Here is a 27,975-nt window from a genome sequence, read left to right as displayed (position 1 = left end):
CAAACCTAACATTTGGAAGGAGTTCAGAATACACACCCAGGACTGCCATGCCCCCCAAAGTGTTACCTCCGAGCAGATTGTCTCTATGGTAAACTCTGTCACACTAGAAATGTTAGGAAACAGAATCCAAACTATGGCACAAGCACCTGTAGGGAAAAGATACCTCTGTTCAAGAGGTAGAATAACTTCCACCCTAATGTTTCAGAGTATGTTGACATGACGGCCTAAGGGAGGCCAAGGCCACTTACAGCTCTACTTCCTAGAACCGCTGGTGTCAGAGGAATATTGCGATGTTTGCGGTTTTACAACTGAAAGGAAAACGCGCTGGGTCGGGGGGGGCAGTACCGCTCTCTGTCCACAAGGCGGCAGCAGTACCGCCGAGCTCAGGCCTTTAGGGGCAGACAGAGAACGGAGGCAAAAGGTGCCAGAGAGCCCTCTCCATTCCCTTCAGCCCCTGCAGCTGTTCTTTCGGGTTCAGGGCACTTGATCGGTTCATTCCTAGATAAAAACGTTATGTCTTCATTTTCAAAACTACTACCCATCTCTAGTCAGAGTTTCCTGTATACAAATGAGTGGATAGAGAGAGGGTTTCTTTCCAAATGAATTTAGAGATAAATTCCTATTATTTGCCAATACCTATAAAAATGAAAAACTTGACAGGTTTTAGCATTCTACACCCACTCCTCCTTGTGAAATTTCTAGCAGCTTTGCGTCCCTCTGGGGGAGGGCAACTCAGCTTGACCCCCCCCCCCCCCCCCCCCACCTTGTTCCCCACTCACCTGCTCTTCCACTGCAGTGTGGCTCCCTCTCCTAGGGACATTGGGGTGCCCTAAATGACACCAGAGCTCCGAGTCTTCACCCCCTTTTCCTTACCCCCAAAGAAGGCACAGAACGAGTCAAAGTGCCCTGGACAGCAGTGCAGCACTTCTTTCAAGCCCTTTCCACGTGTACATCCCCCCAGAAAGGGACTCTGCTGCAACAAGAAAGAGGGGGCAACCCCCAGAAGGGCTGAAGTTCCTCCCCAGCCTCGCTGTCACAGGCAAGAGGCAGAAACAGGAAGTGAGAGTGGAGAGGACAGAGGAAGAAAGAACGGGGTGTAGGATGAAATTGACCAAAAAACCCAAAAAAACAAAAAAAATCCCAACCAAACAAAACACCCAGCCCATGCCACCAGTGAACACCCTGATCTCTGAGCCTTTTCATAGAGAAATTTCACCTTTATCCATTCTCTTCCCCTCCCAGTATCTCTGTGTGATCAGAAGGAACATGATGAGAGGCTTCTCCATTGCAGGGTCTTTGGAAATCCTGCAGTGACTTGGAGACTGAGCAAGAGGAGTATGAGAAAAACTGGATCCTTTACTGCCAACTAACACCAAACACCTTGCTCTGGAGAAGAGAGAACAGCTTGTTTTTACACATCCAAATTCCTTCAAGTTTTAGTATCATGTTTCCTGGCACTGTGAGAAGTCTTTAGCACAGAAAAGTGAATAAAATGGTCTCATTTTCAGAAGACACAACTGAAAAAGAACAGACAGCAAAACTGCTCTGAAGCAATCTGGGCACACGTTTCCCTTTTTGCAATCTGAGCTTTCTTTTGTATCACACCTGAAATTCTGAGTTCCTTAGAGTTGCCCCAGTCCTTCCCTCTCAGTGCTGCTCTAAAATGATTTGTATTATTTGTCAAAAAGAATTGTGTTCCTCAGAGAGGGCAAATGCTTTTATTCTAGGTATGTCAGGGTGGGGGAAACCCATAAAGGATATGGTCCTCCATTACTTGAATGTAATTTAGACTAATAATTAAAAATATAACACCATGTGAAAAGACTACTAATACTGTGGGAAAAACCAGTATCATCTTGCAGTCATAAAAATTAGAACAGCCTATGTTACATGTTACTGTTGCTCATCATTTTCTCTGGGTGTGGGACAACTGGCTTCATACTTTTTCTTCAGGGCTTTCAAATATACACGCAAACTGTCAGGGTCCAGTCGAGAATTTCTGGCAGTCTGAACCAATCTCATTGCTAACTGGTATGCAGCTCTCTGTTTCATCATCTCAGGAGTGCTCTTCTGTCTGTGCTGTTCTTAAAAATATACATACATTAAAACACGAAATTATGTTCTATTAAAAAAAACCAAACACTAGTATTAGCTATTTTCTAGCCTGTTTTTGATCTCCCAATTCTTGGTTTGCATACAAACGTTACACCAATACTCCTTTACCCAAAGGAGTTGTCAGGTAACAGTGACCTTCAGTATAATCTTTAAGAACTGGCTCCAGAAATACAAAGTTTAATGAAATCTATTTTCATTAAAACATAGGCAGCACTTATCCTGTAACCTTTCAGAAACTGAAAATACATTTGAGTAGTATAAAAACTGTGAAATACAGCATTATAATTTTCTACTACATACCAAAATTTGTTTTGCAATGTGACTTGTGATTTCCTTTGCATCCAAAATTATGGATGATGGTAGGGAGGACACTTCTGCAGCTTTTAGTCCTAAACATATGAAACACAAATCAGGATTTTTTAATATAATTTTTATCCCTACCTTCCATTTTACACCTTCCAGAATTAACTTAGCCTGTTTTACTAAGGGGTAAAGATTTAATTTTAATTTTTATTAAAATAATTTCATTAAACGTCTACTTTGTTTTAATGCTATCTCTGAAACACACCTCAACATCAAGCTACTGCCAGTAATACCGTAAATGGGTAGAATGAGACATATTAGGGGGTAAAAAGGAAAAAAAAGGCACCATGGTGTTAACAGCTTTCTCGGTTCAGGTTTTTTAATTTGGCAGAAAATACAGAGGTTTTGCTAACTGCACTCTCAATTATATCCAGACATCCAGTGAACAGGGATGTCATTTTTCAACTTCTTTGTTGCCAACAGGCACACTTCCAGATACTGACGGTAAGAAAGAGATGTAGATTTTTTTTCCTGCCCTAACATGATTTTTTAACTTCTTCCTTTATCCGTACCCCTGGAAAATCTGTGGTTCATTGGGTGGTTTAATACTACAGGTTTAAAAATGAAAAAGGGTCATGAAGAGCCCTTGCATCCTTTCTTAGAATGTGACTTTACTCAAAGTAAGGTAAAGCCAAGACATGAATACTGAGTTTCTAAAGGTCTCCTGTTCTCAGAAATTACTCTCTAAACATACAATTCAGTGGAGTTAGTGTTGGTGTAGCATCTAAAATTGAGCTTGTGCTGCTGAAGTTGAACAGACTTATTCTGAAATTCCGATCAAGGTCAGTTTAAGTCCTGTTACTTGAAGCTTAGCTGGAATAATTTCTAGTCTTCAGTTACCAATAGCTTGCAATTGGTAGTTTGCAACGTGTAGCTAATTTCCTCTTGCTCAAATGTTACCTAAATCAGGCAATCAACATCCGAATCTAGTATTTGGAAACATACAGATTTCTTTAAATCTTTGTCATTCACTCTTGACCCATAATTAATCAATCCGTACAATCTATACTTTAATTTATTCTGAAGTTAAAAGATAAGTAAATCCACTTTTCAGAGAACACTGATGCTTTTGTAGACCCTCTCAAAATTGTCTTAGCCTAATATCCTGTAAAGTTCCTCTCCTTTTTTAAAGAAACTTGATTCCTTTTTGCTAATCAAAAAGGGTCAACCTGCTGTTAACCAGTCATATCACTACAGAACTTAAAGATGTGTCTGCCATACATACATTCATTTCACTTCCATAAGTGCAGATAAAATGAACTCAAGTAGCATATGCTCAGAATGACTCAACTCATTCAAACAGACATGAATCAAGGAGATACCAGCATCAGTAAGACATCAGTAAGATTTTTTTTCACTACAAAATATCGTGTAAGTTCTTCATACTACCCAAAACAGCTATCTCACTATGTGGTTACCTAAAACACGTAATTATTTGGAACAAATTATAGACCTGCTTATCTCTCTATCTCTCTCTTTGAGAGAGACACAAACTCAAGAGAAACCTATCATCAGAAAAAACACTGTTCGATGCCTAATAACTGAAATAGTATCTTGTGTAACTTTTGCTAACTGTAAGTCACAGTGGAATCCCTTACCGTAGTTCTTTTCCTCTGTGTATCCTTTAGAAAGTGTGTAAGTGTAAGCAATTTTCTCCTTACTTCCAGCACTGCTTCTCACATGCTGCACTTCAAAATGGTAGTTTTCCACATTGGGATATAAAGCGTCTATATGACATAGTTCCAGGAAATGCGTAGCAAACAGTGTAAATGCCTAAATAAGGAAACAAGAAAGAAAATTTATTTTGGCAATGATCCAGAAATAAATTAAAATAAATAAGAAAAATTAAATAATCTCACAGATGTCCAGGTTTTCCTCCAAAACACTGAAAAGCTGTCTTTACACTACTAAAGCAAACAAAAATCCTTAAGGGATGCGTTCTAGCACTGGCAAGTACATCTTTTCCAACTGAGAATTCTTCTGCTCATTTCTCAAAAGAAGGAAAACAATATCAGAAACAAAGAAGAATCCACTATGCTTACAAAATCTGACTGGTGTGGACTGGAATGACTGTCAAATGGTTGCTTAATTCTCTCAATGAATTCTTTATCAAAAGTACAAGTGACAGAAAGTATCTGAGCTTTTCAAACCAAAACCCCCTCAAAAGTACTCTGAATAAACTCTGAAGAGAAACAAACACCTGCACACTGAAAAGATTCATAACAGCCCCCTGAGACTGATCACATAACTAGCAACAGAGGTGAAACTTGCAAACCATCTAAAATTACCTGCCACTTTTCGAAACAAGTTTCTAACCTCTGTGACCAATTCATAAGTTGTGTGGAACTACCACTGTACTTTGAAAGGTAGCCACCAGGTAAAGAGGTTCGCTTTTAAAATTAAGGCATAAAGCAAAACTAAAACTAAACTAAATAAGAAAAACTAAACAGAATGGGTTATTCTCTTTCTAGACAAAGTTACAAGGTTGCAAGCAAGCTGAAAAGATATGGGTACCGCTGTTCTGGTTTTAAATGGACTAGAGCTAGTTTTCTTCATAGTAGTTTGTGTTGGGCTGCTTTGGATTTGTGACCAAGACAGTACTAATAACTCACCCATGTTTTAGCTACTGCAGAGCAGCGTTTGCACAGCACCAAGGGCTGTTCTGCTCCCCACCCTGTCCCACGAGCAAGCAGGCTATGGGGTGTTCATGGAGCTGTAGGGGGACACAGCCAGGATGGCTGACCCAAACTCACCCCAGGGATATCTCACACCATACTACACCACCACAACAAGAACTGTGAGGACGGAGGGACATTTGCCGTTCTGGTAACAGTCACTGTGAGGAAACGGCATTCCTAGGCAGGAAACGACTGAACATCTGCCTGCCAATAGGAAGCAGTGAATTAATTCTTATTTTGCTTCTGCATATGACTTTCCTTACTTACTAAACCATCTTTATCTCAGCCCACAAGTCCTTGGGCTTGGGCTCTTGCTTGAGAGCAAGCGAGCAGCTGCGTGGTGTTTAGCAACTGACTGGGGTTAAATCACAACAACCAGTGAGCAGAACTGCAGCTTATGTCAGCATGTTTCCTCTATTATTGCAAATCTTACTATTCACTGGTTATGCAAAACACCATATCTAGCCAAGAAATCTTTGCAAAACTGTTGTTAAATTATGAGAAAATACTGTATTTACTTTCAGGATGACAAAACAATTCCAAGGCTTAAATTCCTTTAAAACAGAATTACCTTTAAGTTCAACAGATATTCACAAGCAGCATAACAAATTCCAATACCTTCTTCAGCACTGGTACCTCTGCCAAGTTCATCAATAATGATGAGTGACTTATCATTAGCATTTTGTATAATGTATGTTACCTAGAAAAATATTCAAAGTGTTATCATTCCTATAAATGTGAATCTTTAAAAAGGAATTTTTTATATTATTCAGATGGAACATAATGCAGAAATTAAAAAAAAAATCTCTTGAGATACAGCAATTTTACCTTCTCAAAGCTTTCAAACAGCTATCAATTCTAATCAAGCAGAGTCACACTACAGCATTCTTTCTCTTTTTTGCTGAACATATCACTTACCCTCAAAATGATATCAGTTTGTGAGAGGAAACTGAGAGAGCTTAGGCCCCAACAAACAATAATTTAACATCTAAGCTGACCCAAAAATATTGAAAGTACTATCCAACACAGCACCGATTTTTATTCACACTGGAATATCTTTCTATTTAAGAGATGCCTAGTTTTCTATGGTTCATCATAAAAGAGAGGAAGGCTGAATTTTTTACTGTTTTTCAAAGTAGACTCTTTCAGTGGAAATAGACCAGTACAATTTCTATTAGCTTAACAGTAAAAATGGGCCTTGGACCTGAATAGTTGTATTTCATACCTCATTCATTTCCTTCATGAATGTTGATGCATTTGTTTCAATATCATCATCCATACCTATTCTGGTAAAAATCTGCTCTGCGATTCGAAAAGAACCATACTCTGCTGGGACATAAGAACCTACAAAGTAAGTAAGATACAAGTTTCTCTCATCACTAAAACATTTGCCTGAATATGTCACTGGGAAAAAAATTACACTTGGTTTTTGTGCACAGCAGAGAAAGCATCTTACTTGATAAAGTTTTTTAAATTATGTTCTACCATTAATTCATAAGAAAAAAGTTATTACATAGATAGGTTAATTAGGAAGCTTATCAGTGAAACTTGTAAGAAATCATATGCCTGAAGCTGTTTGTCAGTCTAAAGGGATGCAGAACTCTAGGATTGTTTTACATTTCTGTGGCCACTGATTTACTAATCCTAAGAAATGTTAGTTTCCCAAAATCAAGATGATGTTGCCTTTATCAGACTTCAAAGCACAGCAGTTTTACTGAACAGGAAAAAACAGGAACCTTCTGCCAAAAACTTCACAGTCTGCTTTATTCATATTAAACTCACAGTTTTGAGAGCAATTCCTCAAGAACTTGCAGTTATTGGGGACTGAACCCACAAAAGTGTGATGGATAAATTTTATTCTCCATTACTAAGTAGCTTCATTCTATAGAGTTAGGTCTTGAACATGTGCTACCAGACTTACTTTTAAGAAAAAAGTCATGAGGAATTCCTGAATAAGGGAACGAATCTCAGTTAGACATTACGAATAGTTGGTTTCCTTTTATAACTTTAGTAACAGAACCTTGCAATATTTGTTACTACTTTTATTTGAAGTAGTTGATTATTTATCTACTAATTGTACTTGTCTGGAAACATGTTTCTCTTTGGAATTTAAGTATGCTCAAAGTCATGTGTTTCTTTTGGATGACTAACACGTGTCTGATCAGCATACTTGAAGGACATTCACTATCAATCTAGCAGAAGGTGCTAGATTGGATTAGGGTGCTCCAAAGAATTAGGGCATGCAATTGTGCTTCTCAGAAGACAGACTGGGGAGGCTTCAAGACACACAGATGGGGCCCCATATGTTTCCAGCGGCAGATGAAAAACCTTATAGTTGCCTCTGTAAGCAATGCAAGAGCTGGTAGAGGAAAATATTCTACAAATTACCTGTTAATATTTTATTTAGATATAATGTTATTCTGGAAGCTAAATCATTCAACTTTTATAAATAATTTTAACCAGAAAAAAATGTGCTGCAGAAGTTGATTAATACTGTACACTCTTACTCACCAATCTGTGCCATAATTTGACAGAGAGCAATCTGTTTCAGGTATGTTGATTTTCCACTCATATTTGGTCCTGTAATAATGACAAAATTGTTGCCCTCTGTCAGGTACGTGTTGTTAGACACAGGTTTTTCCATAGCTATCTTTTCAAGAATGGGATGCCATCCTTGCTTGATTGCTAAAGTATCAGTAAATTCTGGACGAACTAAATGAAGAAAAAAGATGTAAAACACTGAGGAGTTAGTGTGGGAACCTTTACATTACTAAGCTAGTATGTTTTGAAATAAAGTTAATTCTTCCAGAGCAGAGCTCTTGGGAAGAATTACCAGCCACTTTCAGGTACAGATTCTCATTACCATGCAAGCCTTCATGACTTATGACTATAAAAAGAAACCCATGACTGAAAAATTATTTCTAAATTAATGTTCTGTGGTTTTGCTCCCTAGTGAGTAGGGCTGAACTCCAGTAATAAAAATGCAAAGAGCTGAAGTATTTTTGTAAAGTACAAGGGTCGTGGACTCCTGTTACTTCTAGATATGTACTCTGTATTTGCATGCTAAACAGGAAAGTAGCATTCCTTCTATTTTTGTTATATGTTACCATACTGATTATTTGGAAATGTACCATGCCTACAAAGATCCATTTGATGCTGGAACTATCTCTATGGATTTCTGTCAGAATACAGTTCTTTTCTGAACTAATTACACATGGCTCCTTTATCTACCAGCATTAATGGAACAGAAAAAGGCATAAACAGAGAGCATCCATACACTTCATGCTTTTGAGTGGAATATCCTTAAACTGTCTATTTCGAGAAGAGTGACTGGGAAGGCTTATGGCAGCTAACTAGCAGAATTTAATTTCGATGAATGGAAGCAGAAAGAAGATCAGCATGAAACTGGCAAAGACAGAGCAGAGACACCCACCTAAGGACTACTGAGACAGAAAAAGAATGGAACCAAACAAAATAGTCTGGTTATTCTCCATCAGAAGGGTCTTTATCTAACCCATAACAGAATCAAGGAAGAAACTTACCATAATCGGAAAGAGTGCAGGCGTGGGCAAATGAAAGCAGCATATCCAGCATAGACACAATGTCGGACAGCTTGTATAAGCAATGAATGTGTTCATAGATCTCATTCAGTAGTTTACACACTATTCTGAAATAAGACACGGATTCAGCTGTTGCACGGCACATCTGTCACTTTATACAACTTACAAAAATAAAGGATTTATAATGTCCATGCTGCATATCTTAGGATAAAAGGTCACTCATAAAATGCAATCATGTATACCAGATGTGAACAAATGTATAAATTTCTTGGAAGTAAATTAAGATCTTGTACCATCATCTTAAGCTAACATTCTGCTGATCAGACGTAAGACACACATCTCAAATACCAACAGCTCACATGAAAGCTTTACACAGAGAATGAACTAAAAACACAGCTATGGAATCAAGTATGTTTTATTAACATGGGAAATGTGACTCTAATTCCCTTAGATCTTCATGTTAAAAAAACCCTACATGGTTGCTAGAAAGAATTTCCATTCAACTGACAGGTAACATTACACGTACTAACTTGTGAATCAGAGGAGAGCACCATGACATGCAGCAAGGACAAGATACAGAAATAGACAGTTCTGCTCTAAATATAAGGAACTGACTAAAAGTACCAATTCTGCATTACAAATCCAAAACTAATGCATTAATTGTGCCATTTTGTGCAGGTAATTAATCCGTTAAAAATTTACATGATGACCACTTCTATTAATAAATGCCAATATATTTGCAAACATGTTTAATACAAGACATGATTTATGGGGGGTTTTTTGTCTCAGGAGGTACAGTTGAACAGTGTTGCTTTAGAATATGGCTGTAAGTAGCCATAATTTAACAGAAAGAGAGCTTTAAAAGCCTGTGTATAGATATTTGGAGAAAACAAATATACTTAGCAAAGTATATTTATTTATTAATAAATATAGGATATTTATTAAATAAGTATATTTATATAAATAAGTCTATTTATATAATAGTTTTAAGAGGTCTTACAAGTAGGTCATGTGATATATTTCTCTCAGGGACTCCTGACATCTTTCATTCATTTTTATTAAATCTGCTGAAGTGAAGCTGTATGTGTTTTTCATTTTCGTGATCTACAGGGAATTGAAACCAACAGTAAGAGCTTGCCTCATTATCAGTAAGAAAAACAGCTTCTAAAACCAGAATTGGGAACCATATGGGGAAACAAAAGAGAAAAAACAATGTCCAGTTTCATTTTTACGACATAATTTTTTATGAAAATTCCATTTAAGATAACAATTAGCAAGATATATAGCTTTATTCTTGCACAAAACATAATTGCATGTACTTGCACATTTTTGATTATATAACTGAATATAGGGTAGTTATAAAAAGATCCCAATTAAAACTTAATTTACTTCTAAATATCTTCAGTGAAATTATTTTTATTGTTATTTACTGCATAATGTACAGTTTAATGATATATTATAAAAAGCAAACAAAGTGTAGTAAATAAAGTAAATATATTATGCTAAAATATATTTTGTACAGATACCTTTGTAAATTCTGAAGGAAGCTGGCCATTAGGTAATGTTGAACAATCAGCATTCATCTGGATAAAAAATCCACGAGCAGAGCTGAAACTTGTTTTCATGGGCAGGCTGTACTTTTCCGCCAGTTGCGTTATCATACCTACATACCACATATAAAGATTTAACCCAAATTAGATACATTCAGGTACATGCCTCTCCCTCTCCTCCTTGTGGTGGTACAAAGATGGAAACTGCTAATGGAAGGTTTCAGAAATACAAAACCAGTACCATCTGTATTTTTCACTATGTATGAATATAGGATTAGAATAAAACAGGAACTTCATGACATATGACAGGTGCTAAAGTTTCTGATGCTCTTTAAGGTTTCCGACTATAGACTAAACTAAGATGGTCCTTTCTAGAAATCAGTAATTTAAACTAAAAAAAAGGAAATCCGTTTCAGACAAAACTTTTTTCTTCTATTTTGACATAATGATAAACAGGAAGGTTAGTAAAACACAGTAATGCACATCATGCTAAAACTCCTTTTGTTCATATTTTCTAACTCTTAATACCTTAGCTAAAAGGTAGTCCACAGATAGATCAAGACTGCTTAAATACAAAGAACATAGAACACAGATACTTTCAATGAAGAAACTAAACCAAAGATTTACATGTTTTATGCAGAATGTTTTAGATGGAGTAATTCTGTTCCATTACTTCAACTTTTTTGCACTTTAAGAGAACAAGGACTAGCAGAGCTTTGAATACAGGAATCACCATATAATTGTTCAATTTTATTAAGATAAAACTGAGGTATTATCCAGAAATGGAGAATCTCGGTTGCTTATCAATGACAATCCATCCAGACGAATACTAAATACTTTTTACATATGAGATTATAACACATAAAATTACATGGCTTCTATATGTCAAGTGCAATCTACTTTAAACTCCAAATAAATACAAATTTTAGTTTAGAAATACCTGCTATGTCATCAACAATTTCTGTGTATGTTCTACGAGCTATGTCAAGGAATTCATTGATGTTAGGCTTAATAGCATAGCACTTCTGGGTCCTCATACTCAGACATCCTTTTGTGTATCTTGTATCATCATTAATTACACTTGTAATCTTTTCAAGTATAATTCCAAATCTGCAATATTAGTTGTATCACTAATTAGATACATAATACTTTATGATTTTTACTTGCGGTACCATCCCCAAATTACAAGTAGCAGTATTACAAGTAAGTGAAGCTACTTTTAAATTTTCCACTGTTAAAACAAAACACTACATTACATTTCTATTTTCACCTCAGAATGAATCATGACTATACCGAAGTCTGAATAAAAATAAAAATACTATTCACATCTTTGGGAGATATAAATTATTTCTCAAATATACATTTCTTTTCAAATACACAACACTTGATTTTTGCATTATTATGGAGACTCTAGGAAACCAATACTCTTGTCTTTTCAGAATTATTTCTAAGGGAGTTTAGTTTAGCAGCAACTCCACTATCACAGCCAGCTCTCTTGCTTTTATCCCTGTATTCATTAGCTGAAAATTAAGATTTTCTGATAATTAAAATCAGCTTTAAGCAAAAGAATTGAGCTATACTCCTAACTATAAATAGGCAAAGATGCAACATCTTTTATCTTACTGGCACTTTTGAGATGAGAGTTTCCAACAAAGTAGCTAAGTATTATGAGAAATACCTTGTATCTTCAAGAGAATTATAATAAGCCTTTAGCAGCTGTGTGTTACAGCTTCTTAAAGCAGCCTGTTGAAGATTAAAACATGGACATGACAGTTACTTCTTTTTGCAGCCTTTTTAAAGGACTGAAAGTTTTTAGATTCAGTGAGGCTAATCAGCATTTTTGCAAATAGTCTGTGGAATCTGAGCAGGAGTTTCAGTTAAATGTTTGGTATATAATCCATTATTCAGGTAATGGTAGGAATCCTGCTCTTCAGAGCATAGACACAAATGCTATTTCCGACTGGCGTTAAGAATCAATGTTGGCAGTATGTTGGCAGTATTGTGTTCTGTAATTATATTATTTTTTTACTTTATCAATCCCTTCCAACTTGAGATACTCTATGAAATTTAATAAACTGCACTTCATAAAAGTAAGGGAAAAATGGTCTGTACTTTATTAAAAAACAAAAACCAAAGACAAACAACAACAAAAAATAAACCCCAAAACAACAACAAAAAAACCAAAGGTCACTTACTTTCAGAGGTTCCACAAGTTCTAAGGTATGCTTCAGGTAGATTAAATTAGTTATTTTTGATTCAGCAGTTTTAACCTGTTGAAAAATTTTCTGAATATTGAAGGCATCTGTATGACTGTTCTAAAAAGTACTTAAGAACTAGTAGAACTCATATTCTTAACAGTAAGAGGCTTATACATTTAATAAAAATTCCTTGAACACTTCATAAGCTCACTTTGACAACTTTGCATCTGCACAAAAAATGTTTACCTAAATTTTACAGTGCCTGCTGTGATAGTTTGTCCATCAGTAGTTAAGATTTTCCTATGTTTGAACTGATAATGACTGACTCTAAGAATACCCTGCTAGCCCAAGCTGTGAAAACTTTTACTCTTCTATGTATACTTAACTCTATACAAGCTCTACACAATTTGTAGACTTTTTCAAAGCAAATACATTATGTATTATAATGAAGCTCACAACCTTTTCCATTAATGCTGTTAAACACAACATAACCCAGTTTGGCTGATTTGTCTTTGGTTAATAAACATATATCTTAGACATCTGATCATGTGATAAAAAAAAAAGTCCAGTAAATACTTCAAAATTTTTTTTCGCAGTAATGACTGTTCTTCAAAATCTTTCATTCACAGAAGCCCTTGACCTTGTTTTGTATGCCCCACTAACACTCACGATAAAGAATTTTGCTGCTGACATTAGGGTATAACATATGCGGTACACATACACTATGCAAACGAATTTTAAGGAAATAACACAGATAAATGTAGATAAACGCATGAACATAGGAGCATGACCCCATGTGAAATCTTTTCTCATTCATATGTAATATCTCTTTACTCTTGTGGCTGAGGGCACCTCGTAACTTAGTCATATAAAAGGTTTTTTTTGTAAAGACAAAACTAAACAGTGCTAAATGCATGAATGAAAGAATGCTAATCTCCAAATAAGTATGTGTTCTAAGTCCCATGAAGGAATCAGAGATGATTCCTTCTGGGAAAGGAAGAAGGAATCTTTTTCTTCTGAAAAAGAACTGATGTGGTCATATATAAAAATGTGGTACTGCAATGGATCTTTGAGTAATTAGTTTTTACAGGAATTTTAACTGAACTAGGGTTACAAGTGAATCTCTGCACATGATACACTCCAATCCAAAGGCAGTAAATTATTTTACCATTGACCTGACTTTTCAAACACATATCTCAACAAGACTGGATCAAGCAGTTTTTGAAGTTTAAGGCTTTTCTGCCTTGGAGTCTTCTTGAAGTGCAAGATGTTATTTATGCAATGAATATTAATTTTTTTCAAAAAAGACACTTAGTCCCTCAAGAAACTCATGCTTTTTCCTAACTACTTTGTAACCGCATGACATAACCTGGAGAGAGAGCAGTAATTTTAAAAAAATTGACCTTTCCCAACCTATTTTTTAAAGTAGTGCCTGGGGAGGTGGTGGAGTCACCGTCCCTGGATGTGTTTAAAAAAAGACTGGATGTGGCACTAGGTGCCAGGGTTAGGTTGAGATATTAGGGCATGGGTTGAAGTCGATGATCTTGAAGGTCTCTTCCAACCTGGTAATTCTGTGATTCTGTGTGAGTGACAGCCTCCTTAGGATAAAAGAATGTTCATGCTGAACATACCACTCACATACTTAGTAACTGAAACTGTAGCCTTTCAGATGTGCATCTCATCTGCTGACTGGTGGAAGATTTACAATGAAAATTTTTATGGAGAGTAGGAATGAAACATAGTGAATAGCCTAATATAGCATTTGATAAAAGCAACTGAACTAGCACTTGAATAAGCATGTCTGTTGTGTGCATAGTATGCTCTGCTATACTGGAACCAGTCAACAGTGAAAACACTGCAGTAAAAATGTTTGGTGTACATGGTCCTATGCATACATAAAAGCATCCTGTGTGGCAGTTTTACTCATTAAGAAGAACTCATGAATTCATGTTACACATTACTAAAGGAAAGCTGCGAAAAATAAACATTCTGGGTTTTGATTATGTCATTAAAGAGATTTATCTGCATTTATTACTACTGTCCTGTTTGAGTCTGTACCTGATTTCTTTAACTAGAATTAGGCAAATCCTTTCTCTAAGGAGGTAAATCAGCATGTGAGAAGACACTGAATGGTGAAAGAGTTGAGAATATCTAAGATGCTGGCACACAAGCATAAATATAAGCTCAAAAGCAGTGGCAGACATATCCAACTCAAGTACAACTAGGCAAATGTAACTTTTAACACCATGGTTTCAATATGCTTAGTGGAAACAGAGCTGACGTTCAGTAACCCCAAGCTCACTGTAGTTAACTGCTGAATCTAGTCTCAACCAAGATTCACTGGTGAACTACATGTATTTATTCCATTTTGATATTTGTATTACGTGTGTTAACATGCAGACCGATATATGAGGCAAGGCCTAATGAAAAAATCATCTTGCTCTTAGACATAACAGTCACTAAGACTGTAAGTCACTAAACACTTTTTCCATTTATGCTGATGTGAAGAAAATTCCTCTCTCTCATCTGAGTACTGTTGAATAAAATGTACACTTATGAAGAATAAAGGTGGGGAGTGATGAAAGAGCAAACATTTTTGGAAGTACATTTGCATAAATCAGGATGAATTATAGACATCACATTTATATATTGCATGTTATGGACAGATAATTGATTTTTCCAAGGTGTATTTTGAAACATACTGTATCCTGCTTTGGAATCTGTACCAAAACTGAAAGTAGTTGTTCTGTATCCAGGAATTTTGAGATAACTGTAAAACAAAAGTATACACATCAGAAATTAAACTGAAATTATAAGATGTATTTTCTTTGAAAGGACACAATTAATTAGCTATACTAATGCTAATCTTTTTCTTACATTCTACTGTCACAAATTATTTACAGGGTAAAAACTAGCTTTAAAATAGCTAACATCTGAATTATTTTGTCATAACTATACTTATGACTTACTATACCTAAGCATGCAGTGATTATGTCAATTCAGAAATACTTTTTGTTTCTTAGATTGAATTGTGCTTCTCTTGGGACACAGATGAAGATTATATGATCCAGTTTCAGGTGGACTAATTCTAGTATTGTATTTTGCCTTCCTCTGGATCATATGTTTTATGAACCAACAGGAAGAAATATTTATATGCAAGTATTACTTAAGCAATATGTCTGCTTTTTCATTTATACATTATATATACTTGTATACATCAAACATAATGCATACCCAGCCATAGAGGTAAAGAGACAAACTCCAACTCTTTCACAAAGCTATTGGCTCACAGACTTCTATACACTGTTTCAGAGAAATTCAACTTTTCTAATCAAAGTACTTGAGAAAAGTATTGCTATGATAATATAGATTACTTTAAAAACTTAAGTGCTTACTGTGTCACCTAACAAACCATTAAAAAATACTTTTCAAAGATACTGAGTCACGCTACATACTTTCCTATATTAGAAAAACAATGTCTAAAAAGAAATATAGTATTAGTTGTTACAATATAAACTACTACCTCCTTGAAGACCAAAAAAGAGCTCCTCATCCTGGAGTAATTCCTGAACGCAGTCCAGTCTTGTGTTAATTGTTTCAGCATCAACTAGAGGTTCCAGGATATTGGATCTAAGTCTCCGACTTCCACCAGGAGTTTTAGTGTAATTTAGAACACCAAGAAGTGTGTGACCATTCCTTTGAAATAAAATAGAGGTGAAGAATACACAGACCAAAAAAAGAGATGGTAAGTGTCAGGAGACATTTATAGGCTAAACTATCCTACAAATCTGAGGCATGCTTTGGCATGCTTAGCATCTCCCTGTTTGCCATGTATTGTATGAACTCCAGCAGTTTTGGAAGCTAGGTAATTCAATGTAATTTAATATAATATTAGCCCTCAATTATGTAAGTATAGAAATACATTTGAACTTGGTATTTTATTCATATTTTGTAGTAGTATTTCATTGCTACTGCAGTGGTAAAGTTCGCATTTTCCCTCTCAATTAGACCAATTAAAATGAACAAACCAACCCTATACAAGGAGGCAAATTATCAAAAGATAATAATCAAGTTATAATCAGAGATCAAATATTAATTGGAATAATTTACTTGAAATACATATCTGAAAATAATTTAAAACACTTAGAAATCAAAGAGAGAAATAATTTTTTATTATTTTAAAGAACATATTTCAGTCAATATAGGAGCTAAATAAAATGCTTATAATTTCTACATATTAGTTTCAGCTTTATGGCTTTTACATGGTACATATCCCAGGGTTTCATACTTAAAGGTGATTGCATTTACACAGAATAAGCCATCTATAATATTTACACCTACTACACAGTCAAATAGTTTTAGAAACCTGAAATCTTCTATGCTATTGGCTGGAAGATGACCCATGAAATACCGGGGCCATAACAACATTTGATTTAAACCAGAACTTGAACAGGAAGAAGCCTGATACAAATACACAAAACATGTACCATGAAGATAGAGAGGGTAGATAGGTAGGCAGGTAGTAAGATAGGGAGGGAGGTAGGTAGGTAGGTAGGTAGGTAGGTAGGCAGGTAGACAGAGTGTGCAGAAACACCCTGAAATACCATGGTATAAAAAAAGCAAAGCAATAGTCAAGAGAATTTTTTAAAAATGGGGAAATTCAAACCCAGTTGTATCAAGGGTGCATTTACTGCATGACACAACCCGTGACAACACTTAAGGGCAACTCTATATTTGGGAGAGTATCCACAGTGCCTGTATTTATGCAGTTGAGGACTTATTTCCCGGCACAGTTAAATGAAGAGGACAAGTCCCTCCAGAATTAAGATTGGCACCCAAATTTGACTTAGGTATTTCTGGTGTGCGCCTGTGCTATTAACTTTTACCTGCTAATACCTCATACAAAGATATCTAACCAGGCTTTGGGGTAAGATCTATGTAATAAAAATAGCTATGTCTCGCTGATTCAAACTTGCCAATGGATCAGCAAAAATTCTGCATCAATAATGCTAAAAAAAACAAACCAGAGAAACTTAAAGCAGTTTGCTCAGCTCCTCCTGTAACCACTTTCCTCTCAAAACCATCTGTGAAATAAGGAACAGAAAAGTATTTTTTCAGAAAAATATTGCTCCTAAAGTACCTTCCTATGCAAGGCATTCTGTGTTCTACTGTATCTCCCCAAGGGGAAAGCTCTTATGAACAGTACTTGGAGAGTGAGGAATCTCCAGGCTACCCTTTTTATAACATGGTGATTAAGAAGATATCTAAACAGAGGAGAATCTCAGAACCTGACAGGCAGCAAAACGCAAGTTCCAGGTATTTCTCTTGTTAACCTTAAGTGTAATAGTCTGGAGAAGGTAAGCCTTGAAGTTTATTCTGCCTACACGGCAACTAACTGCCAATTAAGGAAGTGCTCCAAGCATTGATCTCAATGTGGAAAACTACCATGCAACCAAGTACCACATTGCACATTCCCATTCATTATAGAAATTACTCTCTTTCCCACTATTATATCTAAAAGGAAACAAAACAACCTTTCAAGGCTGAAGCATGTCTCTTGTGTAAAATGAGTAAAATATAGGTGTTTCAATCCAACATAAGAAACTTGCAGAAATACTGCCTCTTTCATTTCCCAGTCTGTAAAATTTTGCATAAATAAATTTTTAAAGTCTGAATAAAACATACACATCAATGTAAAGATGATTATGCATCATTTCTTTCTACAATTCACTTTAGGATTTCCTGTGCTAGAAATTTTGTGCCGAATTGTAACATATTTCTCTGTCAAGATATTTTTTAAGAAGTTCTGAATAGCATGCAAGTTCTCTCATACAGAAATAAATATAATGGTCAGCTCTTTGACACAAACATCAAGGAAACTTAGAGAAATCCATCTTTATAAAAATGTAACTTGAAAAAACTATTCTTACCGAGAATCTCTGTTATTAATCACTAGTTCAAGATTTTGTGCTGATGATGAATCTATCATAGCTGTTTTCTCACTCCCCTGGAAACGAACCTTTAGTGATTTAGGAGCATAGACGGCGTTTTGGATAAATTCAACATATTTTAGCAAAGCTGCTGCAGCTGCAAGACAGTAATACCTTGGAAAAAAAAATCTTTTATGAACGTTGAATACTGCTACAGAAATACCACAAAAGTAGTGCTACTACAGAAATAACATTTACACTACTGTGGCTTGGCAACTACTGTGATTAATAGCAGAGAAAAGGCAGTATATTTCAAATATACAAACCCATACCTAGTGAACATATATTCATACAGATCAAATGTTCATAAATGTTTGAGTCTCTGTACACTTGACAGCCTCCACTATATCACTGGTATTGTGAACATACATATTTCAACAGACACATGTGATTTGAAGACCCTGGTCACCAAGTATCAGCACTTAAAATTGTTGATACATAGAAAATGCTTGCTGAGGCCAGAAAGAAAGGCAGTCACAGCTAGCTCTTGAAGGGTATCTTTAAGAAAAGAATGAAGAAGATGAAGTGGAAAGCTGTAACAGGCTATGTAACAGGCTTTCTATTTACATTTCTACATATATCAAAAGTACTGGAGGGCAAAATAAAAAGATCTTTTAAGAGTTTTCTAACCTTTGCAACGTGACACAGATATATGTAATGAGTACATACATAAAATGATTTTGTTAAAAACTTATCTGGACACAGTATGCTTTTCCTTATTTAAACATACTTTGATTGGACTTCCATGAAAATGGTGCTAAATTCAGATGCACACAATTGTTCTATGTACTCCAAACCCTTTGTTTCATTGAAGTATTTTCTCTGAACAGTTGTAAAAGTCACATTCTGTGAAGATGGGGATGAAAGCAAATAGTTTTAAAAGTTACATCAGAGACACTTCTGTATTTTTCTAGTGATACATGCTTCCAAGAAATCTATCAACTGATTCTGCAATCTGTCTTCATAGAAGTATTCATTCTAGCTTACTAGCACAAGCAGGTCAATGTAACTGGAGGTGTGTGATGCACAAGTGATTTATGTGAGAGAAAGGGGAGAGAGGCCAGGAAGTAGAAGAACACTGATGAAGAAGCCATCAGCTCTGCAGCAATGAAGCAATTCAGGTAGTAATTAATAGGGTTTTTTAAAGGTTCTGAGGCTTTCATATGCATAAATTACTTATACTAGTTCATTTTATCCTCTTTTACCCTGACAGTGCTCTTTTCCTGATTCTATGATACATCAGCCCCATTGATTTATCAGGCTGAGAGAATGAGGGAGAATGCTTGATTTTTTAATTTCTATATCTTTCCTAGGTTCGGTATTACCCAATGCCACAAATTCAAAACTTTCAGCTTTCATCAGCAATATACCTATCTCTGTTACTGTCAGTATTAGAAGTAGCAGCAGGGGAGCTGCATTCAGTTTATTCACTACCATTCTAAAATTAGACCTGAAAATCATAGAAAACAAAATCTTAAGATTTTGAAAGTTGTGTAAAACTCTTAAATCAGCCATCATATAAAAGTGATCAACAAGAACTCAAAAACATTAAATGAAATTTTAGATATTACCTTGAAATGCTCCGTTATCAGACTAAACAATTTTGTTGTATTCCCTGCATCACAGGCAGTGTTTGACATTATTATTTCTAGTGGTGTTAAAATCTTGAGTTTAGTAATAACCTGGACAAAAAATTCAAAATAGTTCAATAAAAAAAATATATAATCTCAAATATTTTAAATAATGACCAGCAATAACAAAATACAGAACCCTTGTATTTTAGAATCAGTTCAAGTTCCAAATTATGTGCTAACTTCTACACTAGCATGTAGCGAGTCAAATTAATTGTGTCAAATTAATATGCATCTAAATATACATGAAACTAAATTAAAAACAAACAAAATTTAGAGCTTATCTACTGTTCACAAATTCTCAAGGGAGAAACATGAAAAAACAGACTATATTTTAACTGCTTACAAGTTAAGATGTGCAAGAAGGGACAGATGATGTCCCAGTAAAAAGGTAAACAAGTACAAAAAATACACCAAAAAAATTATCTAAGGGCATTTGGGGTCAGAAGGCTGTCACTGCCCTTCATTGCTGCTAACCACTAGGAAATTTTTTTCCAGTAGCATCACAGTTCAGCAAATTTTGAAGAACTTAAAGAATACAAGAAAACTTTCCTGAAATTATCTGCAGAACGTTCAAAAACAGAAGTATGCCCAAGAAAGAGAAAACACAGTAGGCTGGATTCCAATCACTAGGCAAAGCATGGATTCTGAGTGTAAGTAAACAGCTGATCAGCAGATAACACAGAATTGTTGACAGGAATACGATTAATATGTCTTTACAAACAGATTGTGTGAACCTGCCTGCAGATAGGGCCAGACTTGTAGATAAGGAAGTAACAGGACAAACCATTACTTTCAAAAAATGTTACTAATTGACATGGATTGCTGCTTAGCCAAGGTCATGCTCAACTCCTGAACTTTGAGAATAACAAAGACTTAATAGGGTTATGAATATTAACTTCCCCAGCCAGGGTGGACTTAAAGCTAATTTTAATGGTCATGTATCATATGTTTTACAGGGGGGAGCATATTAAGGGGCACATTTAGCAGGCAGATCAGGAAGTCTGTACCTCCCAAGTATCTCAGCCAGTAGAGAACGGGCAAAGGTTCTGCAGCTGGGAAAATTAGGATAAAAAGCAGGCTGCAGTCCTCCAACAACCTGAGAGACCCCATCAGGAAATGCCCCATGGCCTCTCCCTTTGTTCAAGAATAAAAGGTACAGAACTCCTCTGTCTCCTCTGTGGACATAAACTTCTGACCATGGATTTTTTCACACATTGTTAAAGGTGTGAGAGATTAAGGCAAGAAATTGGGCTGTTAGGCCATTTCCTGCATTAGGGGAAAAGCAGTTGTACACTAGGATCTCTCTTTCTTTGACTGGATGGTGAATGCAGTATCAGGTCTGAGCACAGAACGGAGAACTCAGTAATCTTAATGGAAAATTAGGAACATATGTGTACAAAGAAAATGCCAGCTTTTATATTGGTAAGGCAGGAAAACAATGAACAATCTGACCATGGCCTGAGAGGCAGCTATAAAGGATGCTCAATATGTAGCTATGTATATTAAGACCAGAACAGGTTTTATAAGCACTAATGCTTAAAAATAAAGAAACCCGTTATACAACATTGTACATTATACAACTGTAATGCACACCGATGTTGTACAATAGACATTGTACAACATTATACAACACCTGTTTTAGTAAACAGATTTGATGGTTGTTTATATTCTGAGTCAGAGCTACTTACTGTCCCAATAGAGCTTTTGTTTCTTTGAATATTGTAAAGATGCTACAAGCCACATTATTTTCTAGCATGCATAACTACAAAATAACCCATGCAATAAGATGTTTCACTAAAGCCATTGCTGCATAAACCAGAGATTACTCACCAAATGTAGAATATGCAGTGCTGGCTGTAAATTGAGTGAATTTCCTTTCAATCTGAGACAGAGTATTTATGTAACCAATGCCAGAACTATAACTACTCTATCACACACACACACATTTTATGCACATCTCAGAGTTGTTTTGCCTGGTGAAGAATACTTGCAAGTTCTACTACCATGTATTGCCCAATGCTCTTCAAAACAAGGCATCTCAGTCCCACAGTGTATTTTGCAGAAAGGCTATTTTTCTTTTGAAAAACATTCTTGCCTCTTTAATATCTGAGGCACAGTAAGGAAAAGAGCAATCTTTTCAACACTGCACATTTTCTAGAACTTGTTACTTCCACTTCTGAGAAATCTCTTCCACAAACTAGAAATTTAATTTTCCATTAGTCATAAGCTTTTTTCAAGAAAGTAAATCACAATAATTAGACTATAAAATACCTTGGCATAAGTTGTATTGTCTGCAAATTGTGATAATATCATCTCAGGATTTTTTAAATCTATACTGGCCATTCCTACTTCACCTCTGGCAAGGCCTCTTCCTTCTACTACAGCTACAATAACTGATGCAACAGTATGAGCAGAAACTGCAGATGAGGATGTAACTGTAAAACAGTCATATATATTCAGTTACATTAAATACAGATTAATGAAAGATTGATCAACGAGCATCACAGAACGACAGAGCAAGCATAAACAAATATACAGATGCAGGAAGGAATCATCATCAGTTCAGTCTTTAAGAACATTAAAGACTGAACTGATAATGATTAGTCAGACTGTGAAAGAAGTAACTTTAAATCCCATTACTTTCGCATTATGAGAGCACGTATGATACATATAACATAGCACAAGGCATCATTACCCTGTAACACCATTTTGCTCATATGAAGCACTGCAAGATGTACCATCAGCTACTAAGGGTTCAGGAGAACTAGTGTTCTACACCTCTGAACACGTCAACATAAAATACATAAAACTTGCATCAAGAACTTGATAATATGTTATATATGATGTCTAATGCATTACAAGGCTAAAAATGAACCCTGATTAGAGATTCTGAGCATGAATTTGGGCTCTTTAGTGACCACACTACATGTCCACAAATTTGATTTTGGACAATTTGAAAGAAGTCTGAATTCTAACTACATTGATAATTCATACATGAATGCAAACTAAGTAGTAAGAGGATGCAATACCAAAACATCTTCTTAGTACACAAAATAGTGTATTCTTGTTCGTGTATAGTTCCTTGGCAGTATCCTCTGTGGTACAAAACACATTGTGTTTTGAGTTTTTTTGAGTATCTTAAAATAATAATATTAAAAATTAAACTGTTTAATAAAATAACATCAGAAATATAAGTTGGACTGTTTCCTCTAAGAGCTGTTAATCTTACCCGAATATCCCATAAGTGGGGTATGGCTTCTGCAACCAGATCTACCAGAAGATAGAGGTGTTTTTCCTATACATGTGCTATTCAGGCCTCGCACAGAAGAAGAACTCGTGAGATTCAATGTGTTAGCATTTTCTACACAAGAACTCTTGTCCCCAAAATATGATTCTGAGGGGAGAGAAATAAGTTAATTATGAAAACAGCCACAACAAATTTTTATTCAGAAAGCAACATACAAAAAAACAGCTTACAAAACTTCAATTTTTATTATCAGAAATAGAGATATCCAAACAAAATGTCATTCTATGAAAGCTCTCCAGAGTATAAAATGAAATAAATCAGACTGCTTTGAAAACAAGCTTGCATTAAAATGATTCTTTTACAATGATATTATCTGCAGTGCTAATAAAAAAAATTATTTACATTGTTGAACAGAAATAATACAACAGAAGTCACTTTACTAAGTATCATTTCATATGCTAATGAATTCTAAATTTATAAAAGAATGCTTTAAATCAACTTTATCTCACATTTGCCCATCATTTGAAAAATCATTATCTAAAACTGCACACGTGTTTATGAAATCCTTTTTAAAACCTTTTTTAAAAGTTTTTGAAAAACAGGACAATCAAAGAAAAAAAAGAACCACTTCGGAATGATAACCCTATGAATTTATGGGGATCAACTCTCAGAAATTATATGGTAATCTGGGATGTATTTGTTAACAGCGGTTTCTTTCACACATGTATTTAAGATCTACCTATGTTTTTAAAGTCCTGCAAAATATCTTTGTCTCAGAACACTTTAAATTTTCAATAAATTATTTAAGTAATTTACTTGTTTTAAATTCTCTCGAGATGACTGAAGACATCCTTAATCTAGTTTAGATAATTGCTTTCTAAGATTTAAAAAATGAATTAAAATATAAACAGCAGATCCACTTAAAAAACTCCATGTATTATAAAACATGCAAACACAAATGTTTCTGTTTCTTATACTACATTAAAACCTGACACACGAGACAAAATACATAAGTAATGGTTTTCAATGATCAATTAACTGCATGAGTCTTTATCGAGGCTGGCTGGTAGAAAAACATCTACTGTACTGGGATTCTGGAGTTTACTCAGGTGAGGTGGGCTTTACTTTGTGTTTGTTTGGTTGGGAGTTTTTTTTTAATCTTAAAACTGTGACAAGTGAAAAAAATATTAGCTCAGATCTTTGGTTGGGGACTTCTTTAAGAGTGGACATATCAGCATATTTTTTTTAATAGCAGTCACTCAGATTTTGGCCTAAGTTCAGTCAGAATTTCGGCAGAAGAGACTTCCTGTAGAAGGCACCGAATCTGGCAGAACAGGGAAAAACAGTAATTTAAAAGACCAAATGAACGAAGTGATATACAGCTATTTCTCAAACCCAACATTTAGATCGTCCTGCTTGAATTAGCATTGTGTTTGGTTTTGGGTTTTTTTAGGACTCCTCAGTAGTCATATATAATACCCAAACGCATTTTACCTAATTTCCAATTTATACACAATGGAGATACACGTACATCAGAATTCATTTCAGCAAGTGTTAAAATAATTTCCAACTCTTTTCATAGTTTCTTTTCGTCTGAAAATACCACAATTTTAACTTCTTTTTGCTGCCTGCCAAGATACAGACTTTGACAGTAGATTTTTATAAAGAATGACAAGTAGCAGTACTGCATTGTAGGAACACAACATTCTTACCGCACACCGAGACCGACAGGCTCTTAAAACTATTTCAAAGCCAGGCGTAAAAATAAAAACAAAACCAAAAAGCAACAAAACTCCTGAAACAACCAACAAATCAAACACAAATCCATGTTTCGGTTCTCTCCTGTAAAGCAAACGCTGTGCAGCAATTCAAACACGTTTATTGTTCCCACCAGAGAGCTCAGCTACTTCAAGGACTATTTCCATTGTTCTGTCCAGCTAAATGACAAAGGCCGCTATAAAGCTTAGCTGCAGCTGCCCCATCTCAGTAAGGACCGCTTTTAACAGCTCTTTCGAACCCGGCCCGAGCAAAGACGGCAGAAATAAACAGGTGAAGGCCCAGGCAGAGAGCGTACCTCCCCTTTCGGACACCGACGGCTTCACGGCGCTGTTCCAGGCAGCCCGGCGGGCTGCGAGGCCTTCCCCGCTGGAGCCGCCCGGCCGCGTCCCGCCGCTGGAGGCGCCTCCGGTGCTCTCCGAGCTGTGCGGCGTCTGCAGAAGCCCCAGGGTGTAGCGGGGTGTGTGCTCCGTCCGCTCGCCCACACCCGGCGTGGAAGAGCCGCGGCCCGTGTAGGACTCCGAGGTGGCCGAGGCGGCGGCCCGCCCGCCCGCGCCCGCCATGGTGCGAGCCCTCAGCACCGGCCCCGGCCCGCGCAGCCCCGCGCCCACCGCCGGCAACGGCGGCACCCGGGCCCGACCTGCTGCGCCCAGAGACGGGCTCCGCTGGTAAAAGCTGCGAGCTCTACTGCAGCTGTAAACGATACAGCAGTGCACAGAGCTGCTGGCCCTGCAACAGGTTTCATTATAAATATGCAAGGGCCACAGCCACGCAAGAGAAGTGCTTGTTCTGCTATTTAAAGCAAGAGCACTGCGTTTCAACGTATTTTACCCGGCATTAATTCTTCACCATTCAGACTTTAGCATGAGCTTCAGCAATGTTTTCTTCCTGCTCAGGAGTTTGGGTACAAAAAGATCCCCAAAATAACCACAAGGCTAGTTTACCTCTGTAGTTGTCTTAAACACCTGCTTGTAGGAATGTTTTAGAACACTAACACTGCTTTGTATATTACCATCATGTAAAATACACGACTAAAATGTTTCAATTCACATTTTGACTCGGCACTATTTTGTCTCTGGCACTAAATACACCCGCATTATGAAACACTCCATATACTCACACCTTTTTTAACCTATAATTGTATAAGATCTTTAGAAATCACAGTTGACTTAGGAAATTACATTGATCAAATTTTCATCAGAGAACTCCAATAATATTAACAGGATTTCAATCTAAAGTGAAATGTTCTACACTGCAGTGCAATATCACCCACATATTAATTCCCAGGCTATCTCAGTCTGTAAGAGATGAGAAACTCTGAAGACAATTCCATTTTGTCTACTGAACATGGAAAAATAGCAACTTTCTAGCTACTAAACTGTGTTTTCCTGGATGAAAACAAGTGCACTTGCAAAGAAATGAAATTTAAAAAAACTACTTTAAAATTGTTGGCTAACCTTTACAGTTAAATAAAACCTGATCAGTGTTCTCACGCCCTCACACTCAACACAAGGCCTTTTTTGTAAGGCTTTTAATTTTAACTTTTTTCCCAAACCTTGAAAGATAAAATTCCAGGATTTGACTGAAGAATTCATCAGGCAAGTGGGCAGTTAAAAGGAGTAGAGTTTTTACCTTAACTAAAAGCCTGTAAGCTTTAAAAATTCATTAGAAATGCTTGAGCACTCAAATTCACATTTTGTTTTTGAAATCCATGACAAGTAAAGGTCTATCAAATATTGACTTTGTCCAGTTCTAGCTTACTCTCTGCTAACACAGGTAAAAGAACCCAAGAACCTAGATATTGAGCCCCACCTGTAAAAGGCAAGGCACATTCAAGATCCAGCCACTCCACTACCATCCCAACTACTGCTCACTGAAGGCGAGAGCCTGGCACCCTCAAAAAACAAAGATAACTGTGCCTGCTCTCTACAGCCCAGAGATGAACATTATGGTCTACATAGTAGACCAAAGTATCTACATAGATCAATGTACTATTACACCACCCCGAGGCTGTGCTACCCTGTCTTTAGTATTGCTACACCCTTGGGCAGGGCAGCTCCAACCGCGACACAGACACCCAACACCGCAAACACTGTGACTGTGAGATGCAGTAAGTGCACAAGCAACAATGACTTCCATAGGGAATATGGCACCCACCAGCAGTGAGGTCCAACAGTGCCCTGACAGTGCAGGTGCTCTACAGCAGCCCCGGAAAGTGGTGACTGCTGTGGCCATCAGCAGAGATGTGGATGAGAGCCATCAAATGCAGAATGATGGATGACCAAGAAGCCAAGCTTTAACAAAAGACTGTTATGGACATGGGGATGCAATCCCTGGAGACAACTCTGTCAAACAAACCCTCACAGAAATGGAACTGAAGGCACTACCTGGCTCACCACTGTGAGGGATGACTGCTCAGAAACATCTACAATATGATAGACATCAGACAGATCCACACCTTAACCTGGAATTGCAAGACAAGAAAGGCTTGACAGGCACTAAGCTGATATGGCAATGCACTTGTAGCTTGCAGGAAGGCTATCAAGGTGCCTAGTGATCACTAAGAGCTATGGAGACATCAAGACTCAAGGAAGGTACAGTGTACAATGCAGAAGATAGACTAACAGAGTTTATACAACACAGACACATGCTGGAATGGCTTTCCGTGGCACAGTTCTCACATCCTGCTGAGAACTAACCTGCTCCCTTGACTTGCTCCAAGGGAATTGCTCCTGAGCAGCTCTGTCCCCTACACTGACTTTAAACCCCTCCCTGCAATTCCCAACTTTGCCTCCTCTCCACAGAGACATCCCCCCCCCCACCCTCAGCATCCTTCCCTCACCTTCACTTTGGAGGAATGGGGT

At 36.6% G+C, this 27,975-nt stretch overlaps 1 protein-coding gene across 1 annotated transcript; it reads right to left on the bottom strand.

Moving 5' to 3' along the window:
• Window positions 1-1,702: 1,702 nt before the first annotated feature.
• MSH4 (mutS homolog 4) lies at window positions 1,703-27,903 on the bottom strand. Its single transcript, XM_071446476.1, has 20 exons — window positions 25,410-27,903; window positions 23,318-23,482; window positions 22,360-22,523; window positions 20,026-20,136; window positions 19,185-19,300; window positions 18,395-18,568; window positions 15,988-16,160; window positions 15,167-15,234; window positions 12,462-12,536; window positions 11,945-12,009; window positions 11,207-11,376; window positions 10,243-10,379; window positions 9,717-9,820; window positions 8,699-8,823; window positions 7,668-7,868; window positions 6,382-6,500; window positions 5,728-5,856; window positions 4,077-4,251; window positions 2,416-2,504; window positions 1,703-2,079 (listed from the first exon to the last, which is right to left on the bottom strand). Exons 1-20 carry the CDS (start codon window positions 25,672-25,674, stop codon window positions 1,894-1,896), a joined length of 2,811 nt encoding a protein of 936 aa, XP_071302577.1. The 5' UTR covers window positions 25,675-27,903; the 3' UTR covers window positions 1,703-1,893.
• Between the last annotated feature and the right edge of the window lie 72 nt (window positions 27,904-27,975).

Source organism: Agelaius tricolor, unplaced genomic scaffold, assembly GCF_023055355.1.
Source record: "Agelaius tricolor isolate 1412-34295 unplaced genomic scaffold, bAgeTri1.0.p SCAF_22, whole genome shotgun sequence".
In the NCBI taxonomy this organism is placed as follows: domain Eukaryota; kingdom Metazoa; phylum Chordata; class Aves; order Passeriformes; family Icteridae; genus Agelaius; species Agelaius tricolor.
Note: the sequence above shows the minus strand (reverse complement) of the source record. Positions and strands in the feature narration are given on the sequence as shown.